The sequence below is a fragment of the Galleria mellonella genome, unplaced genomic scaffold, assembly GCF_026898425.1.
Source record: "Galleria mellonella isolate WM207_F2 unplaced genomic scaffold, CSIRO_AGI_GalMel_v1 utg65, whole genome shotgun sequence".
NCBI classification, from domain to species: Eukaryota; Metazoa; Arthropoda; class Insecta; order Lepidoptera; family Pyralidae; genus Galleria; species Galleria mellonella.
In genome coordinates, this window is record NW_026442138.1 from 8320705 (window position 1) to 8342262 (window position 21558).

Consider the following 21558-nt stretch of genomic DNA (forward strand, 5'->3'; position numbering starts at 1 on the left):
TGACAGTTAACATATTACTAAATGGAAACAAATTATAATTATAAACAAATAATATGGAATACTATTCTAAGTCTATGGGTAAATTAATTAAATTACACCTTCGTAAACGGTATACACATCTCGAGTATATTTAAAGAATAAAGATTCACAAGAATGTATGTATTGTATTGTATGTAATGTATTGCTTAGATGACTGCGTTAGATGCATACATAAACAAAATGAATCGTATTGGGCTATTTATCCGTAAAAGTGAAGTGAAAATGGATTTTTACTTTATTTATTGTTAGAATGCTGACGAATTATGAAAAAAATAAGAAAATAAATCTGGATATTACGTCTATATACTATAACGTAAATCTAAATGCTCATAGAAGTACGTAGGTACTAGATAGTAATTTATTTGAGTTCATAACAGTATAAATAGTGCCTTTGCTTAGCTTTGAGGAAAATAAATAAAAAAAAATAACGGCGCGAATTTTAAATTTTCGTTCGGTATTATGTCAACGAAAATTGGAAAAATCAATAGCTCGTATGAAGAATTGATAGATTCCCATTGCTTCGGAATAACCTATCTACCTGCCTGATTTTCTAAAATATTAAATGTAAACGTAACACAAAATATTTATCTTAATATTGTTATTCTGATGTTGTGATGTGTATTGGCTTGATTCCAATTTTTCATGTGTGGCCTAGCTACTAGTGAAGTTGATAAACTGGGATATTTGTGTGCCCTTTATTTTCAGATTTCCAGTACGTTGTTTTCATTCTAAGATCATGATTATGAAATACGCTATACTTTCACAAACAAAAGACTTAATGCCCACTTTGGGTTTGGGAACTTGGCAGGTAGGTATTTACTAAATTGCAAAGGAACAGTAAATATATATCCTAATGTTTTGGTTATTCGCGTATTAACGCAAAAACTGAAATTTTATACCATAGAAAATTTACCAACAATACAACAATAAAAAAAAAAAAACTTTCAGGCGCCCCCTGATGTAATAGAAAATGTCGTGTATAATGCATTGGAGTTAGGATATAGACATATTGATACAGCATTCAATTATAATAATGAACAAGCTATTGGTAATGCTATTAAAAAATGGCTAAATGATGGGAAAGGAACAAGAAAAGATATTTTTATAACTACTAAGGTAATGTATAGACATTATATCTAGTTGTACCGACATTATAAATATATACCAGTGTACCTATAAAAATAAAATGTAAATGTTTAGGCTTTTGTACTATATACTATGTGATATTAAAAAAATAATGAAAATGTACACAAATTTTACTAGATGGAGACTTTGTACAAAAGTCGTTTGCTTGAACACTTCTGTTCCATTCGTGTTTACATGGCTACTTGAAGAGTGGGATATGGCAGTGAATGTACAGGGTACAGAGGAATAATACCTGAGTCTGGGGGGGGGATTGCTAATAATGGGGAGGTTAGTCCTCATTGCTATCAATATACCCTATTAAGTTGACCTCCACGCAGTTCTTCTGGAAATGAATGTGACTAATTTATCATTGAAATTGTCACAATGGGCTAACTGACCTGTCTTTTCATTTTCACCAATCATATTCCACTGGTGCCCTGTCTGTGTATACCAATAGCACAGACAGGGTTACCATTTCATTATCATCCATTAATAAGAAATCACCCAAGTCCTCAGGAATGGCAACATATGGGGGGTATCATGTGCAAAACAGTATACTTTTTTATATCCATGGTGGTACTGCTCATGTCTATAGGCGACGGTTACCCTTTCCATCAGATGGGCCGTCAGTTTGTTTGGCATTCTAAATTGCATAAAAAAATTCTAACTTTTAAATATTGACTAAAAATAATGCTATTTTAGCTACCTCATGTTGGAAATAGAGCTTCTGATGTGAAGAAGTTTTTGGAGCTACAACTAAAAATGTTACAATTAGATTATGTGGACTTGTATTTAATACATGTTTCATTTGGTTTTCACTGTGACCCTGAAAAATTTACCCCATTGGTGAAACCTACAGGGGAATATGAATTAGATATGGAAACAGACCACATTGCTACCTGGAAAGTGAGTTAATTAATTATCAGTACAATTACAAATATGAAAAAAAGCAGTAAACCAACTAAATAAATAAAGTAACTAATCATAACTCATTTTAGTTCATTGTATACTCGATGTGGTTATTTCAAATTAATAACTTGTTACTACTAAATTTTTGTAGGTTTTGATACATGTCAGGTAAACAGATTATTTGATTTTTTAAATTAATGTTATTGTACAAGTTCTTCTGTCCGTATTCTGTCTCACCTTGGTCTTCTGCCACATAGGGAGTCTATGTGAGTTTAGAGAAAAATATAATAAAAAAATCGTTAGAGTATAATTTCGGTTATATTGTTTGTAAATGAATAACAATTGGTGGTAAATGAACATTGTTGGAAATACAATAATCATGAACACAATGTTTCTTTTTCTATTATAATTAAATACTTATACAATTTTATATTAGTAGAAAATGGAGGAATGCCAGAAAGAAGGACTTATACACAACTTAGGATTATCAAACTTCAATGAGATTCAAATAGCAAAAATCATAAAAGAGGCAACAATAAAGCCTCAAGTGCTGCAAGTGGAGCTACATGCATATTTCCAACAGTTAAAACTCCGAAAGTTCTGTGAAGAAAATGATATAATCGTTACAGCTTATGCGCCACTGGGTAGCCCTGGAGCCAAGGATCATTTTGTCAACAAATACAATTATAGGTATGTTACTTATTGATGTATATATTATTATCATATCTACCTACCAAAGTAAAAATCTCAAAAAATATTCGAGTGAGAAACCCAGAAATTATCAGTTTGACTGTTGTACTTTATATTTTAGTTTGTTATTATAGTGTATGAGGAAACAGTTTACAAACATTTCTGTTACCAGATTGAATTTATCGAACATCTTGATAATTATACGAAATTATGAAATAATAAACGAAAACATATCTACTAGCGGAGTATAGACCCAGAATTTTCTTATAATATACAATACAACAGCAAAAATTTAGTAGCAGGTGTAATTTAATTATTTTTTTTCGTGATTTCAGTCCCGATACATTTCCTGACTTACTGGGACATCCTGAAGTGAAAGCTATTGCTGATCACCATGGTAAAACAACTGCGCAAATATTACTTCACTTTCTCGTCAAACAGAAAATTACTGTTATTCCTAAGAGTACCAGTGAAAATAGACTAAAGGTACCTTTATTATTTAGTCCACTTTTAAACAATTGTTCTGGGTTCTGCTATTATTTTATAATACCCTATATTCATTAAAATTTTCCATATACAGTATGCATGCAGTATACCAACTTCTACTCGTAATATACTATTCTATAAATAATAATTGTAAAACAACTGTAGATTCATATAAAACAAAATTGTTGGCAATCTCATATTAAACGTAATTTTTTTTATTTGCATTATCAGTTGTGTATTTTAAATAAGCTTTCACATGTTTTAGGAGAATATGGACATATACGATTTTGAATTGACACCAGAAGAAATGAACAGCATGAAGAAGTTAGATAAAGGTGAAAAGGGACGTATATTTAACTTCCTATTTTGGAAAGGTGTCGAAAATCATCCAGAATACCCATTTAAGTTGTCTGATGATAAAGATTAAAGTTTAGACCAGCTGAAGTTTATTCAATATTCTAGTCACTACCTCTAGTTTAATCACTACCTCTGAATAAATTAATAATTCATATTAGATATATTATGCAACAATTATGGTCTCAAGACTAGCGGAACTGCTTAGCTTTAAAATTGATCAGTTCAACTGATTTAAAAAAATGTTATTGTGCTTTATTTTAGGCTACAATGTTATGTAAGTTTTGAATTTATAATAAATTTGAAATGACTAAAATTTGTTTTTATAAAAACAACTTCAATTAGTTTAAAATTTTAATTAGATAATAAAAAAAGTATTAAGTTTAAAATATAAAAAAGGAAGTCACGATAATCGGTAAAGCATTTTCCTTTGAAGTCGATGCTGTAATTCGCCGCGTCTTATCATAGTATGGATAACTTTGAGAATAGCTCTTTCAGGGTACTTTTGTTTAAGGAAGTCCTGTATAATCGTCTGTTCTGATACTTGGGAGCCGACTGCGAATCTGCGTTTTAATTGTTTTTCGATACGTGATAACATTTCATGGTCTTCCTCAGTAGTAAATCCTTCAGCCCCTAAAAAGAAAAGATAGGATATTTATAAAGATGTTACAATTTCTGTTCTCAAACAGAATATTTTTATTCTAATACATGTTTTCTATAGTTTTCTTTTAGCTTCTCAAAGATTGATTGTAAGAGATCTCTATATGGGATAAGTTTATAAATACGTATTTGTCACGTGAATAAGTTTACCATTGTATTAAATCTTATTAATGATTCTAGCGTAAAGTATATATAATAAAGATTTTACAATACAATACATGCAGGAAAAATACAAGCTATATATATATTTAATGATTTATATCAGAAATTAAATGTACAAAATAACCTGCTAAACTGCCTGTCATAGCCGCATCTAGTGTCGATACTTGGAATAAACGAAGAGCTTCATTTACGTGCGCCTCAGTGGCAAATGGTTGTAAACGCATCTTTGCTAAAGATTCTGATATCCGAATGATTGCTTCTAATTGTCTGTAAGCAAAAAGTTTTAATATATATAATTTCCATATTAAATAACTTTGAATGGCAAACAATATAACTACCTGATAGAATGTGGTAACCACAACATATTTACAGATATGCATAATTCATGTAGATTTTAGAAAGTGCTGTAATACGCATTGTACTGTACTCATACAAGCATTACAGACTGAAGTGTTATTATCTCTATACTCAGTAATTTCACCGTCATCTTCGAACTAAAACACAGCTAGTACAACTTCTTGAGGGCAAATGCCGATGATTATTTTTTAGCCTTGAACAAAATGTTTTGTTAATTGTTACAAAACAAAATTTTGTTGTTCGGACAGGTTTACCAGTTAAAAATTCGTTTCTCAATTAAATGACTAAAAAGTAAGATGTGTGATAATACCTGACTGTAATAGGTATGGAGAGACGCTTGTCCGCTTGCCGCTCGTGTTGCGAAGCGCCTGTGCGCATGAGTACGTAGCGGGCGCGGAGGCGTTCAGCTGCTGTAGCGGAAAGGCGCGGTCCACAGCGGGCGCGGCAGTATGCGGCATAGCGCCGCAAAAGCGCTAACGGCAATTCGCCCGCCGCTGCGTCACCTTCCCGCTCCGCGCTGTCGCCACCCATGTGCACAGATATTATGTGCTTCGCTAATGTCTGTGGGAATCATACATACATACATAAATATCTGTTACTCCTGTCCCCCATTATAGTGGGCAGAGACAATGTAAGCTATATCATGTTATGTTTTGCATTATGATTACAGATAAATAGGTTTTGTGAGGCAGACATATTTTTGGATTACATATTAGTAATACTTACAATGTCTCGATTCTGATCGTGTTCATCTTTAACAATAAAGATCATGTCGAATCTTGACAAGATGGTGGGCATAAAGTCTATGTTGTCATCGGCTTTCGTGTCATCCCACCGACCAAATACAGAGTTCGCCGCCGCTAGCACAGAGCATCGGGAATTTAGAGTAGTTGTTATACCAGCCTAGGAACAAACAAGGAGTACACATATTATTTTTATCAGACTACTAAAGGAGAGTACTGTTTTTTGAGTTTGACTTTCGGTGTAAATTATTTGATGAAATAAAAGATAACGATAAAATAAAAGAAAAAAAAGATAAATATTTTATTTTAATTTCTTGTTTTTCTTTTTTTCTTTCTTATTTTCGTATTCATAAAATACAAAATGAATACCTTTGCAATAGAAATTGTTTGTTGTTCCATAGCTTCGTGAATAGCAACACGATCATCTTCTCGCATCTTGTCGAATTCGTCGATGCAGACCACGCCACCGTCCGCCAGCACCATGGCGCCGCCCTCCATCACAAAGTTACGCTGTACGGGAATAATAATGAAATATTATGAAAAATAATAAAAAACTTATAAATACAAAAGAAAGTATTGCAAAAAATATTAATACAATAATAATACACACATGGCCGCTGTATTTCAGCAGAAGATTGTAGATATATGAATTACATCCATGCGTATCCTTTTGTTCCATAGCACGCTTGCACTAAATATCATTCGGTGTGAACCCTGAGTGTACGTCGTATCGGTATAACAGCAAATTTTTCTATCATAACGCTTGTGATACGTTTAATTGAACGCAAAAGCAAAAAAAAAAAAATGTATATTGATATTTTACATTTATGTACAATGTAAAATATCGATATAGATTTAAACACATGTTGTTGACTTACACTTCCGGGATCTCGAATAACGGAAGCAGTGAGACCAGCAGCACTGGAACCCTTTCCTGATGTGTAAACGCCAATGGGAGCAACTTTCTCGACGAATTTTAGGAGTTGTGATTTAGCTGTGCCTGGATCACCGAGCAGCAATATGTTGATGTCTCCACGACGAGTCAAACCATCGGGTAGTCTTTTACGAGAACCTGTGTTAATTAAAAAAACTGTAAGAATTAGATTGAAAAAGAAACTGACAGCTCTTATGATAAAGGTGTTAAACATCAGTTATGGACATTTATTCAAATTCAAATCATCTTTATTCAAACAGAACTTGTTTACAAGCACTTTTAAGGGGGGAAAGAGATTGTTAGTAATAAGGTTCTAACAGCCCTATTACTAGCAATATACCCTATCGGGTTGACCTTCAAGCGGTTTCATCTCGAAACTATCTTAGGTAATTCTTTATGAATTCGCCACTAGAGGCTAACTGACCTGTTTCATCCTCACCTATTATATCTCACTGGTACACCGCCAGCGTATACTAATAGCGTAGCCGTGGATACAATTTCATCACTAACCATTAAAAAAAAACCTCTTTTAAATTATATTTTTTTCATGAATGCACGGTTCGGTCAGTTGTTATCTGCCGAGATCCCACAAGAAACTCAACAGTTATTCTTTTAAATCTCTGTTAAACATTATACACATGTACTGTAATTTAAATGTACTATGTCTAAAACTACACAGTCATTAAAAGCCTTTGAATGATCGATTATAATCATGCACATTTGTCAGTTTCATTTTACGACAATACCCTAGTATTATTGTAAGGTACATTATCGTAAAATGGTTAATAACTAATATTTATCAAAAGACATAAAGGAAGTTACTTTTTTTTATAATAAAGTTTTGGCCAACTGTTATATTCACTACAATGTATTTTACACATTATATGATAACTTCTACAATATTATTAATTTGAAGTTATTTATTGCCTAGGTATAAACTGCTGAACAGATTCTAATAGCATATGATTACAGCTGGATATATAGATTACTATTATCTTAATTCATGCGGGCAAAGTCATAAGATATGAGATAGTTTCTTTAACAAATGTTATTTATTATTTCTACTAACCGCCAAATAATAATGTAGCAATAGCTTTTTTCATATCAACAGCACCGAAGACGCTGGGCGCAATAGATTTTGCTATGCGCTCATAAATGTCAGGAGAGGCTGCCAATCGCCTGAATTGTTCCTCCTCGTCAGCTGTGAACGGGCGCAAGCCGCCAGTGACGCCTTCCTCTGCTGTCAGACCTACAGCGCGAAGGTACGACGAACGGACACCAACTGATCCTTTATCGCGGCCTTCCCTCTGGTGATGAAAATTATTGCAAAATATAAAGCTAATTTTTGTCTATAAGCAAATCATTAAGCCACAACATCTGTATACAACATAATTAAATTTTAAATAGTACTGTAACAATATTTAGATGTGAATAATGATGATTAAAGCCGTTGTCACAGTTTAATCAGAGACATTTTTTTTTAATTTACCCAATTAGCAATTAGCCATTGGCATAAAATCATAAGCATTTATATAGTATCATTTACATAACTTACTCCTATTTTTGCAATTTTTTTGATTGAATATATTCCAAGTACAGTGACTCTGGCACCAGGCGCAACTCGTTCACAGAGCACACGTTCACAATACACTGTCAGGTGGCGGGGAAGCTCACCTTGCGGAATGCTTTCTGGAGATTCTTGCAATTTCAAAACCTAAAAAAATATTCTAAAAGTTAAATCAATTGAGACCACTTTTATTCTGTAATTTTCAATAAAATATATTTTAATGTAACTACCAGTTTAACTTACAAGTGATTAGGTAAATTTTAAATTTTTAAGTAGTTTTTAAACTTTTAACAATAAAAATTATTTTATATTTTATCATTACTTCATCATAGAGATTGTATGTGTTTTATGTATGGGCAAGGTAAAATATTTATGAAATTTGGTATAAAAGTAATGTATGTTGTTATTTTATAGACATTATTAGTGAAGTAAGTTATTGGGTACCTCTGTCCCATTCGTGTTTCAACCATAAGCACTTGTGGGTGGGCCGTCAGCTTGTTTGCCATTCTAAGTTGTATACAAAAAAAAAAATTGAAACAATACCTGATAGTCAATACATTTGCATTTATCAGGAATTATAAAATATGGATCCAAAGGACATTTGGGTCTGCCAGCTTGTTCTCTGTAAAAAAAAAAAGCAAATAAATCACTCCCATCTATTTCATGAAGACAATAATTCAGAGATAGAGGCTTCAAAATGATGATGTTGCATGTTGCATTAGAAGCTTAATTTTCACTAAAATTGTAATTTAAATTGGTAAATTTAAATAAAAGTATTACCATGTTTTGTTCCATTTTATTACATTTATATTTATAATTTAAACTAGTTTATTGTTAATAAAATGCAGCACTATCATATCATTAAAAATTATATTGAATTAAGAATTGGTAAAGATAGTTGAACTGAAATATCCCACTCAAATTGCTTAAAAAATCCCTGCTTGTGGTTTAAAAAAAGAATCAAAGTAAATAGGCAATCTTACGTGTTGCACTTCCTGGGCATAACATATCCCTCCAAACCTGGCTTGACTGGCAAATTAGGTATAATATTACGGCAAGAACGACATTGTATGGATATTTTGGTTGCCTTCGCTTTAATGCCAGATGCTGATATAACAATGCCTGGTATTTTCACTAATCTGGATACAGTTTCTGACTAAAACAATATACATGTATTTATTAATTTAACTCCTTGCAGAACAAAATATAGAATTGACAATTATAGAAAAAGGAAATTGTTGCTATTAAAATACTTTACAAAGTTGCTAGAGATTATTAATTAGTAATAATAATAGGGATTTGAATTTAAAAGAATACTGGCTGATTTGAGATGATGTTTAGTAAAATGTTTGTGTACAAAAGAATTATGTATAGACTGACATTCTAATAAATATGTGTAGTAATAAGGATGCTAGGACCCAATTCTGTTAATTTTCAATTGGAACAAACAACAGTTGGAATAGTAGGTAACATATGAATGTGTAAAGTAATAAACATACTTTTAGCTCTCGCAAATTAGATGCATGTGCATCTGATGACAGTAACACTTGGATGTCTTCAACTTTTTCTTCACCTTCAGGTCTTGGTGCAGTTAGTTCATCAGCTAACTGTAAAGTTATCAAGCTATAATTTAATAATGGCATATGTGGCAGGTACTTAGACACATTGTTTTTAAAATGTAATTTGAGTATTCATAATGTTTGAAAAAGGATAATTCAAGGGATAATATTAAAATATAATATTTGTACAAATAAAAAAAAAACATTATAATTCTGTTTATTGTATAAAACCAATACAAATAAAATGATATTAAATAAAAATATATTAAATAAAATTAAAGACTATTAAAGATTAATTTTAGAAACAATGTTACCTCCTTTGCTGCTTCTTCTAATATGGGCAGATGTTCAGTTGGCTTTTTGTATAACTTCTCTGCTAATACTTCATCAAAACTTGACAAATCTTCAATATTTATTTCTACCCAATATTGGCTTAAGTTATAATTACGTTTTAGAGCATCTCTGAAAACATTATTAAAGTAAGGATTAAAAGACAGAGAAGTTTGTAAATAGTATATATTTGTTAACTGTATTTATTATTACTTGAGCCTTACTAATATATAAATTTGAAATTGAGATTGTTTGTTACCATATAGTGCTTAAACAGCTTAATCAAATTTGGTATATATATATATATATATATATATATATATATATATATATACTATATGGGATAAATAAGGATAGAGGCCACTTTTTTTCTGATCAGTAAACACATCCTCGTCACTCAGATGAAGTTGCAGATAAAAGTTAATACTACAAAAGATTATAAATATGTAACAATATTTGTTATTGCTTGGCATGTCAATGGCTTATCCAATAGTCACGACATTTGGATTATACATAGTTTTTGAAAAGGATTTAAGCTAGTTTGGTGAAAACTAGTTCCAATATAATTATACTTAAATAACTAATGTAGTGGTGTAGGTTCCAGTATAGAATAGGCCACCTCTTTCCTTTTCGTGGGTTGTTAGAGGATACTAAGGGAGCTTATGGTCGAAAGATGGGCAGTAGCATACCTCTTAAAACATCACCAAAGCTAAACAGTGGTTGGCAATCCACCTGCTAGGCGTAGCAACTACTGGCAAAATCCTCCTTAAAGGAGAGGCTATGTTCAGCAGTGGACAGTTAACGGCTGATACAATAAACATATATAAATTTTAAAAAGGAATAGATTTCGTACCTATACTTGAAATTAAAGTTTCCAGTGTGAAATTGGCGTATAAACTCTTTAAATTTCTTCTTTACAGCTTGTAGGTTAATCTGATCTTGAGACTCATTCTCTTCAGTACCAAAGTTATCAGAAAAGAAAACTCCTGGATCATCAAAACCTTCCATAATTGAACAATGATTTTTCACACAATTTTAAAACAGATAATTGTCGAATCAATAAGAATATTAATTAATTAAAGCTAAAATAACTATACGAAAAGCAGGGAAAATTAACAGATTTGGCGCGAAAATATGACAAAACCGATGTCTTAAACAGACTGTTTTGACATTTGATGGTATATATTGACAATTAGTACAGATTGCTATTAGTAGTCTATGCTAACGACTTTATATTGATAGATAAAGAACAATAGATGATTTTATGTGGCTTAGAGTTTTTATTTATACGGGCCATTTTTCTAATTTGATAGTTTCGCGAAATTACTGTTTTATGGCATCATAAACTAAATTAGCAATAATTTTGACTTCAATATATTATAAATTAAGTGCATATAAATTATAAATTAAGACCAATCTTTGGAATAAAGATTTTGCTGTGATATCAAATTGAAATTTTAGTTTTAAATATAGATTTAAAGAAATGGCGCGACAGAATCGATACCATTGAAATTCAAAGATTTTGGAATAGTTGAAATTATGTTCATTATAAAAAAAAAATAACGTGCATAGATAACATAGAATATGTTTTTTTTTAATTTATAGGCGTTTATGGTTTATTTCCGCTGATCAGAGAAAATAATCTTTGTTACGAAATTTAAAAATCAATTTCCGAAAACTGTTTCTATGTCGACGGATAAATAAATAGGAAAATACCACATTTTATTCATATTACGATAATTCTGTTTTTTAGATGAAAGTTATAGTAATAATAAATACTTAGTGTTAACTCTAGTAATATATTTTTAGGCTAGCATGATTGTCATTTTTTTGAGAGAGAACCTATAGTTGATGTCACGAAATGGGAGATGTAAGCATAGTATTTAACATATTCAACTAATTTATTCCTTTTTTCACTTTTATATTTAATTTTATGATTACAATATTAAAAAGGAAAAGCTATGTTATACTTACATACATTATGTACATGTACATATTAATTACATTGAATTACGTGATTCGATGTATTTATGTACCAACTATAAATAGGACTTTTTAACGACTAAAAAGAGTAGATTCTGAATTCGAATTCTATTTTTTAAATTTTTATTTTCGTGTGTATATATTTTACGGGATATAAAATAATAATAAATTTTAAGCCGATTTTGATAATCACTTTTAATGAAAAGCATTTTAATTAAAATTGGACAACCAACACATGTTATGTATATGCCCCTTAATGACTATTCGTTAGTCATACAAATTAGTCTACTTTCGGGAGAAAATTTTTGTAATATTCAAATTTAAAATTTTGAAATGAACTTTACAGAAAGAAGACGTCGACACTCGATTAGAGTTTATAAGTGAATATTTACTTAAGACGCTTAAGCAGAAGATAGATAAATGGAATAAGTTTATTACAGGCGACGAAAGAGTAAGATTAATTTAAATAATTAAATAAAATCTGTTATATTACTACTTACCTACTGAACCGATTTGAAAGAATGTTGGTAAACAAATAGTTTGCAACCAGGAATAAATTTTACCAATCTAGATAGTATCCTATTATGAACTTTAGATCTTTGGTCAAAACATTTCTAGAAAAATTATAAAAATATGCATCCGATTATAATCCTTATTAGACTATAATTGACCGTTGCTGTTGTGACCAACGTTACACTTGACATGCTCACATTTAGAATTTTAGAAATTTAGAAAGCAATTAGAATATTATTTATTATTAATGCACAGTGTAAATATATTTAAGTACATTTGGCAGACTCATCACTAGACGGTGTTCTCTACCAGTCAACTATTGGGAGAACAGAGAAATGGGTAGACGGTGTATTCATGGGTTAAATAATTAGTTAACTAACATTAAAGTTATTTATTTAATAATATTCAATGTGGCGACAAAATACCTCCCACTGCATTAGATTCGAATATTTTTATATTAGACCAATTAATTTTCTTTCAGCATATTCTGTTCAGATTCTTCGATATACCGAAATATGATTTAATTGTATTTCGCATGAACACAGCAGGGTTACTCACTTGTGCGACAAATTTTCCACCAATAAGTAGGGGGAAGATGGTATACTTTCTAAGGAACATTGAAGATAAAATCACACAAGCCAACTTCCGAAAGGCAAGTTACACAGATATTAAAGAAAAAAACATTATACTAGATATGAGTAATAAAGATATGAACAATATTTGAAAATTAATAAGTTACGTATTACAGGGATATCTAGATTTGCTTTACCATAGACAGTAGAATTGGACGTTTTTGAGTTTTCCATGCGACGATGATGATAATTATAATATTCGCCACTCCTTGTCATAGATCCGGCAACGATATCTCTTATGGCCAGCTTTGCCGAGAGAAATAAATAAACGCATACTTAATATGACTCTGCTGATGTCCTATGGCAGTGCAAATAAAAAAATTAATAATTATTTGTATGTCTATACGAGGGTCATTTGAAAAGTTCTTAGCCTAACATACTTAATGAAACCACACGAATTTGAGTTTATTTTTATTTTTCAACATACTCTCCTCCGAGCTCAAAACACTTTTTCCATCGACCCGGTAAGGCTTCGATACCCGTTTTAAAAAAATCTTCGTTTAACTCCTCAAAATAAGCGTCCACGGCGGCTATGACCTCTTCATTTGTAAAAAAATGTTTACTACCTAAACATTTTTTCAGCTTTGGGAACAGATAAAAGTCGGACGGTGCTAAATCCGGTGAATATGGGGAATGAGGTAACAATTCGAAGCCACATTGATGGATTTCTGCCATGGATTGCACAGAGGTGTGAACGCGTGCATTGTCCTGATGAAACAAGACTTTTCTTTTCAATAAAGCTGGACGTTTTTCTTTGATTTTTTCTCTCAATCGACGCAACAGGTTGCAAAAGTAATCGGAGTTTATTGTTTCACCATTTTTTAAGTAATCCACGAGAATTATACCCTTTGCATCCCAAAAAACGGATGCCATGACTTTGCCCGCCGATAAAACCACCTTTGTCTTTTTTGGGGTGGGCGATCCTGCTCTTTTCCATTGTTTCGACTGTTCTTTTGTCTCGGGTGTATTGTGGTGAACCCTGGTTTCATCTTTCAACAAATTCTATTGGGTCAGCTTCATATAACTAAACAGTCGCGAGAAGTTGTGAGTCGGTTGCGTCTTTGTTTTGATCAGTGAAAGCAGTCGAAGGCCGGTCACTACGGGGCTTATCTTGAATGGTCTCACGACCACATTTAAACTCTGCCACCTAGTTTTAAACAGTCGCATACGAAGGAGCGGACTCACTCAAAGTAGCAGACATGTCTTCATGTATAGCTTTTAGAGTTAAACCTTTTAAATTCAGGTATTTTATCACTGTACGATGTTCAATTCTATCCATTTTCAAAAATAGCTCTGACTTGACTTACGGTATCACGTGTAAACGAACAATGAGTTACTGTGAATAAACTAAACTGTGTATACTTGTTGCTAAATAATGTAACTACAAAATGAGGGTAGTTATAAAAAAACCAATGACTTTAACCATGTTAGGCTAAGAACTTTTCAAATGACCCTTGTATATACATACGTGATGGGAATTTTTTGTATTTATTGACTATGTTTGTTATTTTCGACAATTGTTTCAACTTGATCCGAAAGTCTGCGTCTCGCTTCGGCTGCAGCTCGCAAAGAACGTGAAGACATCTGTGAAGACTTCTCGCATTATACATATACCATACATAGATATAAATAAAAAATGAACATAGGTTTTAAAAAAAGTATTACATATTTATTTTTTAATTTTACGGTTTTCTTGAAAAAAAGGTTAACGCTTTTCACTAAAGTCGAACGAATTTGATGCCATATTTTATTAATTTGGCGGCTGCCTATGTCCTACGGCCGGTATTGGTTATGTGGCACTCAATTAAATCTTTACTTTCAATAGGCTATCACAATCGGTGAGATTTCTGGTAACGTTCTGATGGATATAAGCGTGATGGCGGATGAGGTAATCGGTCCACTGCTATGCAATCCCGAAAATCAGAAAGGCTGGCCTAAAATAGTGAAGAACGACATGCAGCGGCATGTCAACGAGTTACGGAGTTTAATGCACCAGGTTAGTTATTTTTCCGTGTGTCTGATAGGTTAATTTTTGAAACTATGTGAATATACTGTTCATTTATATATTTTCAACGAATGACATGATAGTGATGACAATTTAAAAGTATTATAATTAAGTTTTCAAATCATGTGTGTGATTGTAGCCTTTGTTTGTAAAAGTTTAAGCTACAACGTAACGAAGTTGGCTTAAACGTAATGGATATGGCTAGTTTGGTCTTCTTTTCTGTCTTTTAAAGTAAGAATTGCAAAGACTGTTGTTTTTGTTAAAAACAATGTTAGTTGCATAAAAAATAAGAATGTGTCAAATCCAACTGAGGAGTAAATCATAAAACTGGATACCCAAATTATAAAATATAAATAATTTAAGTTCGTGTCCTACAAAAAAATCAACTTCAATTGTGACAAAACCAGATATTTTGATTTAATAACTAAAGCAATGAACCGATTTTGATACAATTTATATCAGACTAATCTGTGAGCATATTCTTTAGATGAAAAAATAATTTTCCAGATCGGTTTATAAGTAAGTTATGAGTAACACACATAATAAGTATAACTTAACTGAGAATCTCATTTTTGAAGTCCGCTGAAAAGTGTTGTTGATTTGTAGGTAGTCAATCTTTGTTTTCATATTAATAGCTTAAAGGAGAAATGTCCAGCCAAGTAATGCTTCCGATGCCAGCAGGGGTAGAAAATATTTATCACGCAGAATCGAGACTGAAAGAAAGGTAAGACAATAGTACATTACTGTAGCGGCCAGCAACTGAGGCATTGATGGACGAACGTGCAAATGTGGGCCGAGGCGTAGCTGAGGCACATATACGTGAGTCCATCAATGCCTAGTTGTGGCCAAGGCTTGTATAGTACTTTTCTCAAACAATGCGCGGAAATCAAAAAGACAATTTAACTTTTTAAATTCAATGACGAATAACTAACAATATTAATTTTTCACGCGTCATAATGATCCTTTGTTTTTTTTTTTCAATAAACAGCTTTCTATTTCCAAGCCAGTTCGAAATTTAAATAAAACCTTTTATTAGTTACCTCCTTGGTAGCTATATTTCGAAATAAAAGGTCATTCCATTTTTCAATTACAGGACAGATTTGAATTTACATAGTAATTTATCTGGCCGCAAAACACGACAGATATGGATTTTCATACAACTTTTGCCGGCCGCTGCCTGCATGTATCTGGCCAGTACTGCAATTTTGATTTATCTCTAAGAAGATTGTCAAAATAATGCTCACATTTCCAAGCATATTTGAGAAAAAGTTTTTTGCTGCCAATTTTGTTTTTAGATTACATTATCAAGTAACAAGGGACCAGTTTTAGCATTTGGTGCGCATCACCTGGTGCTGGTTTCTACATTTCTTTAAAAAAATCACGAATATAACACTGACGATAAACGGTTATAAACAGTCTATGAACGCCTGCAGCATCAGGGTGTCGTGGACGTATTATCGACCGCCAAGAAGATTATTTTGGTCCGATAATTTGAATATATTGAAATATACACTAATATATGTGAAATTTAATTTTGATATCATACATAAATATTTTATTTAAACTTGTAGTGACGGCGAAGACGTAGATTTATATTTAAAAACTAATATAGAGGGTGCAATCATAAAGTGGGCACAACAAGTACACGATTTGCTGCAAGAGGACTCTTATATAGGTATCCTATCAGTCTATATGCACTATTTTTTCATCAAATTATTTTGTATTTTGTTTTTAATTAATATAATTTTTCTTATATTCTATAGCATTTAAAAGAATGAAGTTTCCTCTGCCAAGTGCGGACATAGAATTTTATGCCCACCGATTGCGTAATCTAGAGGGTATCTATTCTCAGCTGCGCGATCCGCGCGTGAAACGCATGGCCCATTATTTGGAGGATACACACTCGGCGTATCTTAGTTGCTTCAAGACTATGCTCACTAACGTAGTTGCTTGTGAGTTATTTAAATATTTACGTATTAAAGAAAATCAACATTTTCTTTCATTCAGTATTCATCTGGCCAGCCTAATGATTAGTTAGATGTTTAACACTGGGTGTGATATAGGAACAACGCCAAGTTGCAACCCGTTATTTTGTCTTTTTTTTTAGATAGGTGTGTATAACATCAATTTAAAAAAAGAAATTCGCATAATAGCAATTCCTACCTCTCTCTCGAGCTGTTTTTATCAACTCTCCATGATACGAATATGACCACTCATAAATAGCACGCAATGAACTCAGGTCATATATGTTTGTGGGGGGTACAATAATTAGTTGTTACTGAAAGGTGGTATTAGTATTGTAGCGACTCCTTTGCTATGGTAGTCACCATCTACGTCGATCCCTGGAAGGAAACTATCGTAGTAAATTTTTTGGATAATTTGTTACGATGGGACATCTGGTCTTGCATTTGCACTCAATTATCATGCTTCATTTGTACTCCGTCAGCGTAAACTAATTGCGTAGTTAATAAAAAAAATATCTGTTTATGAAGTAATGAAAACCATGAATTTTTACATTGTACATGCATTATACCAGTTGACTGGTTTCATTCATTTGTTAATTGTTATAAATTTATTTACAGCCATTGTGGAATGCCGTGACATATACGTATACCAGAAACCGTTGATAACGCATTTTGAAAACTTCGAAGGCACCGATTTTGCTGATTCCAAATATTTGATACGTCCCATGTTTCACTGTATTGGCCTCCTATGGGGTAACTCCCGATATTACAGCAGTGTAGAAAAACTTATTCGTAAGTATATAAAATTACCAATATTAATATATTAAAATTATAATTATTAATTGCCGGCCTTTTAAAAAGGAATATACTCTTTTCTTGAAGGTTATGTTGTCGCATCGCAACGAAGGTTATGATTTTTGAAGAGTTCCACGCCGCGGGAAACGACTAGTTATTAATAATCTTATTAATATAATAAAATTGTAACTACACGATATTTGTACTTGGGAGATATTTAAAAAGAATATTTTTAAGGAACTTCATTTGTCTATCTGCATGTTTGTTCCCGCATCACGCAAAAACTACTAAACTAAATTAGACGCGGTTTTATAGTTGTGTTCCTGAAGGTAGGACTTAAAATCTGGCATGTTTTATTTTGATATACCGTCTAGTGGTCTACATCATTTTTCCTATTTCTGAAACCAAGCGTACGAAATAGTCTGTAAAAACTAAGTCAATTATATACTATACGAGTATATTCTTTATTCTTATGCCTCTACTATAAACTGTATACCATAAGGACACATAACTTTTCGTTAAATATTGTACAATATTTCATAGAGTAAAGGGAATTTCTGTTTACCTATACATTTATACTTCTATTATTTAATAAAGGAATTTCTATAGTCTGCTTCAACTTTACCAGCTATAAATGGAATGTAATTTTTAAACATAATATACTGTTTTAGCTTTACTGCGTGAAGTGTGCAATTTGGTTATACAACAATGTACGAACTCTATCGATCCCGCTTCAATATTTCAAGGAGAGGCAGACGAGCAAATATTGAAAATTAGAAAGGCTATAAGTATATTGAATCACTTCATGTAAGTTTATATAAATGTCCCTGAAATGTATTTAAATTTTTAAATGAAAACATGTAAACAATATTTCATCTTTATATATATAATTTACAGTGAAACATATGAAATGAATCGTGACAAAGTACATACATTCTTCCCTCCAGGAGTTATGCCTGTCCGTTGGTCTTTCGATTTTGATCGTGTCTTTATGAGGTTTAATATTTATATGAAACGTCTCAAAATGATCGAGGAAATTCTAGAGGCAACAGTTGAAATACTTAAATTAGAAAAAGTAGAGTTTTGTGGTTTAAGAGGGAAAATTCTCGGTACCGAATGTATGAAGGTAAAATCATATGTTTTTCTAAAATTACACATCTCATATAGGTTAAATACGTTAGTATTTATTTAATATTAAAAAATGTATGTAAAACTTTTGTTATATACACATTAATAGCATTTTTACCAGTGAAATTGAACATTTCCTGAAACATGAGTCGAAATACAATAAATAAATACAGTCTCCCATACATAAATGGTGCATTGGCGCAGAATTTTTTGTTATTTTTTGACTTGTTTCAATGGAGAAGGACATTGATCATTTTTACATCGCCGTCTCGCATACAAAGTCATGAGTAAAAACTAATATTAATTAACTTGCCTAACTTATAGATACTGGAAGAATACACATTGAAATATCAAAACTTGGGAAACATAACGTATGACCCGGCAGACCCTGAAGACGATTCGTTCCTCGCTGATTACGAGAAGCACATGCGTGTGCTCGAAGATATCGATAGGAGGCTCGCATCATTGTTCTCGCAAGGACTAGACGAGTGTCACAACTTGGAACATTTTTTCAAAGTAAGTGCTTGCGTTTGTTCGTCGTTTGTAGAATGTATATAAATAAAAATGAATTGTTAAATGTGTTGCTAACAGCTCGGGAATGATGAAATCAATTAGATTTTTTTTTCAAATGTATTTATTGAAATACAAGGAAGATTCTTTTAAAGAGAAAAACTGGAAAAATCCCGGAAATACGTAAATTTTTTTTATCATACGAACTGTTTCTAACTGCTTATTTAAATATACAATAGTTGTTAATAGAATGACGTCTGTTAGGTTAGTTAATAACAGGTATATCGTCATTGGAGTTTTATTTTCGAATAATTCAAAATTTGGCATGCAAAAAAACTTTTTTTAACGACAAGTTTTAGTAGGTATTCGACAATGTATGAAATCTAGATTTCTAATACGTTTAGGTGTTCCGCGCAAACTCTTAACAATCAAAGCGAATTAGAATATGAAAATTACAACAAAAATGGTTCTTACAGACTGTTAAAACTTCATTACGAATATATCTGATCTGTTCATTTTTGAGTTAAACAGTGTTTTTAAAATTTTCAGTTCTTTCAAATTATTGGGGACCTGTTTCATCGTCCTATTATTAAAAATGAATTAAAACCGAAACTCTCAAAGCTTTTGGATTTTATGCATTCGAATTTAGATGATGTGAAGGAAATTTATGATGAAGAAATGTCGGTAAGTTTTATGATTCTCCTCAAGTTCAATTAGCAGAGGGAGGACTTTATACAAAAGTCGTCTGCTTGGGCACCTCTGTTCTCTTCGTGTTTCTACCATGCAACAGTTGTGTTTTGGTTTGAAGAGTGAGATATGGCAGTAAATTTACAGGATATAGAGGAATAACACTTGAGTCCTCAGGAATGGCAACGCATGGGGGGTATCATGGGTGAAATAGAATACTCTGTTATGTCCAGGGTACTGCTCATGTCTATAGGCGACTGTTACTACTTTCTATTAGGTGGGCCGTCAGCTTGTTTGCCATTCAAACTTGCATAAAAAATGTTTTTTTAATAAATAAATATATAATTTTAAAAATATCTATTAAAAATGTGTTAAAGATATAAAATATACCTACTAAAATCGATTGTTACTTAAGTGTACATTTTGTTTAATTACAGAAATTAACCAAGGGTCCTGAAAGGCCAATGGTAGATCCATACTTACCTCCAGTAGCCGGTATGATTTGGTGGATACATAAATTACGTAGACGACTACAGGCTCCTATGGAGGACTTTATTTTGTTTGAAGATCCGTATGTACAGTTACCCTAAATTCGTATGTAAACACATTACTTTTCCAATGGAAAGAATTCCAGGCAATTAAGATGTATAAAGATGTATAAACTGATTATAATATTAACAATGTCATAACAAAGTAAATATTATGTTTAGTAAGGAAAATTAAATTATTTTAATTTTTATTGAAGGGATTTAATTTAGATATCACTAATGAAGTGATTATCTACAACTCGTCAGATGGTAAGCGACTGTTGCAGCCAATGAACATTTATAACCAAAGGCATTATTTAAGAAAATCTGTTATATGAAAATCTTTATAGTATTTTAGTAAATTAACTGCAATATTTTCAAAGCAGTCTAACATTGCGCACATAGTCTGTTCATAAAGCTTAGGGCCTATTTCATAAGGTAGGTACATTTACAGAACAAATAATTTTACTTATTGATTATAGACCAAGCTCTTAGTGCATTATTTCCTGGTTGAACTGACTAAATTTTATCTTTATAACATTAGGATAACAGAAACGGAATCCGCCGTATACATGAAGCAAAAACATAACGAGATGCTTGGCTACCTCAACGCATTAGAGGACCGCCAGTTCAAGCTGTGGTCTGCTATCGTGCCGGGCATCTGCAAGTTGCACCTCGCTAAGAATCTCATATACAGAGACCCACCATTTGTTAGGAACAACTTTAGTCCAGAGGTAAATTGAGTTGTGAATTGAAATATGTACGAAAAATGCAAAATGCAAAGGTTTTAAATTAACTACTGAAGCAGCTTTGATATGTTAAAAAAATTGCAATCAGTGAAATTCAAGCAATTTTAATAAGAAGGTTCTTCGATATGCAAATGTATGTTTTTATAATAG

At 32.0% G+C, this 21558-nt stretch overlaps 3 protein-coding genes across 3 annotated transcripts in view; 2 read left to right on the forward strand and 1 right to left on the reverse strand.

Moving 5' to 3' along the window:
- The first annotated feature begins 37 nt into the window (after positions 1–37).
- Positions 38–3904, forward strand: LOC113519789 (1,5-anhydro-D-fructose reductase-like). The gene is made up of 7 exons (XM_031913113.2): positions 38–603; positions 745–847; positions 988–1155; positions 1867–2070; positions 2513–2763; positions 3099–3249; positions 3515–3904. Exons 2-7 carry the CDS (start codon positions 776–778, stop codon positions 3674–3676), a joined length of 1008 nt encoding a protein of 335 aa, XP_031768973.2. The 5' UTR covers positions 38–603; positions 745–775; the 3' UTR covers positions 3677–3904.
- Positions 3905–3943: 39 nt separating this feature from the next.
- LOC113519788 (DNA replication licensing factor Mcm5) lies at positions 3944–11071 on the reverse strand. Its single transcript, XM_026904994.3, has 13 exons — positions 10769–11071; positions 9900–10047; positions 9526–9633; positions 9010–9182; positions 8570–8648; positions 8015–8173; positions 7529–7766; positions 6404–6597; positions 5895–6035; positions 5509–5685; positions 5093–5343; positions 4550–4692; positions 3944–4236 (listed from the first exon to the last, which is right to left on the reverse strand). Exons 1-13 carry the CDS (start codon positions 10921–10923, stop codon positions 4007–4009), a joined length of 2196 nt encoding a protein of 731 aa, XP_026760795.2. The 5' UTR covers positions 10924–11071; the 3' UTR covers positions 3944–4006.
- Positions 11072–11776: 705 nt separating this feature from the next.
- The window catches only part of LOC113519787 (dynein beta chain, ciliary-like), a 46404-nt gene continuing 36622 nt past the window's right edge, over positions 11777–21558 (forward strand). Inside the window, exons 1-14 of the mRNA XM_026904993.3 lie at positions 11777–11785; positions 12245–12349; positions 12893–13063; positions 14869–15039; positions 15684–15772; positions 16620–16723; positions 16812–17000; positions 17631–17804; positions 18479–18614; positions 18705–18933; positions 19260–19451; positions 19995–20129; positions 20570–20703; positions 21204–21393. Of these exons, the coding sequence (XP_026760794.2) occupies positions 11777–11785; positions 12245–12349; positions 12893–13063; positions 14869–15039; positions 15684–15772; positions 16620–16723; positions 16812–17000; positions 17631–17804; positions 18479–18614; positions 18705–18933; positions 19260–19451; positions 19995–20129; positions 20570–20703; positions 21204–21393 (2028 nt within the window). The remainder of the gene's footprint in view (positions 11786–12244; positions 12350–12892; positions 13064–14868; positions 15040–15683; positions 15773–16619; positions 16724–16811; positions 17001–17630; positions 17805–18478; positions 18615–18704; positions 18934–19259; positions 19452–19994; positions 20130–20569; positions 20704–21203; positions 21394–21558) is intronic.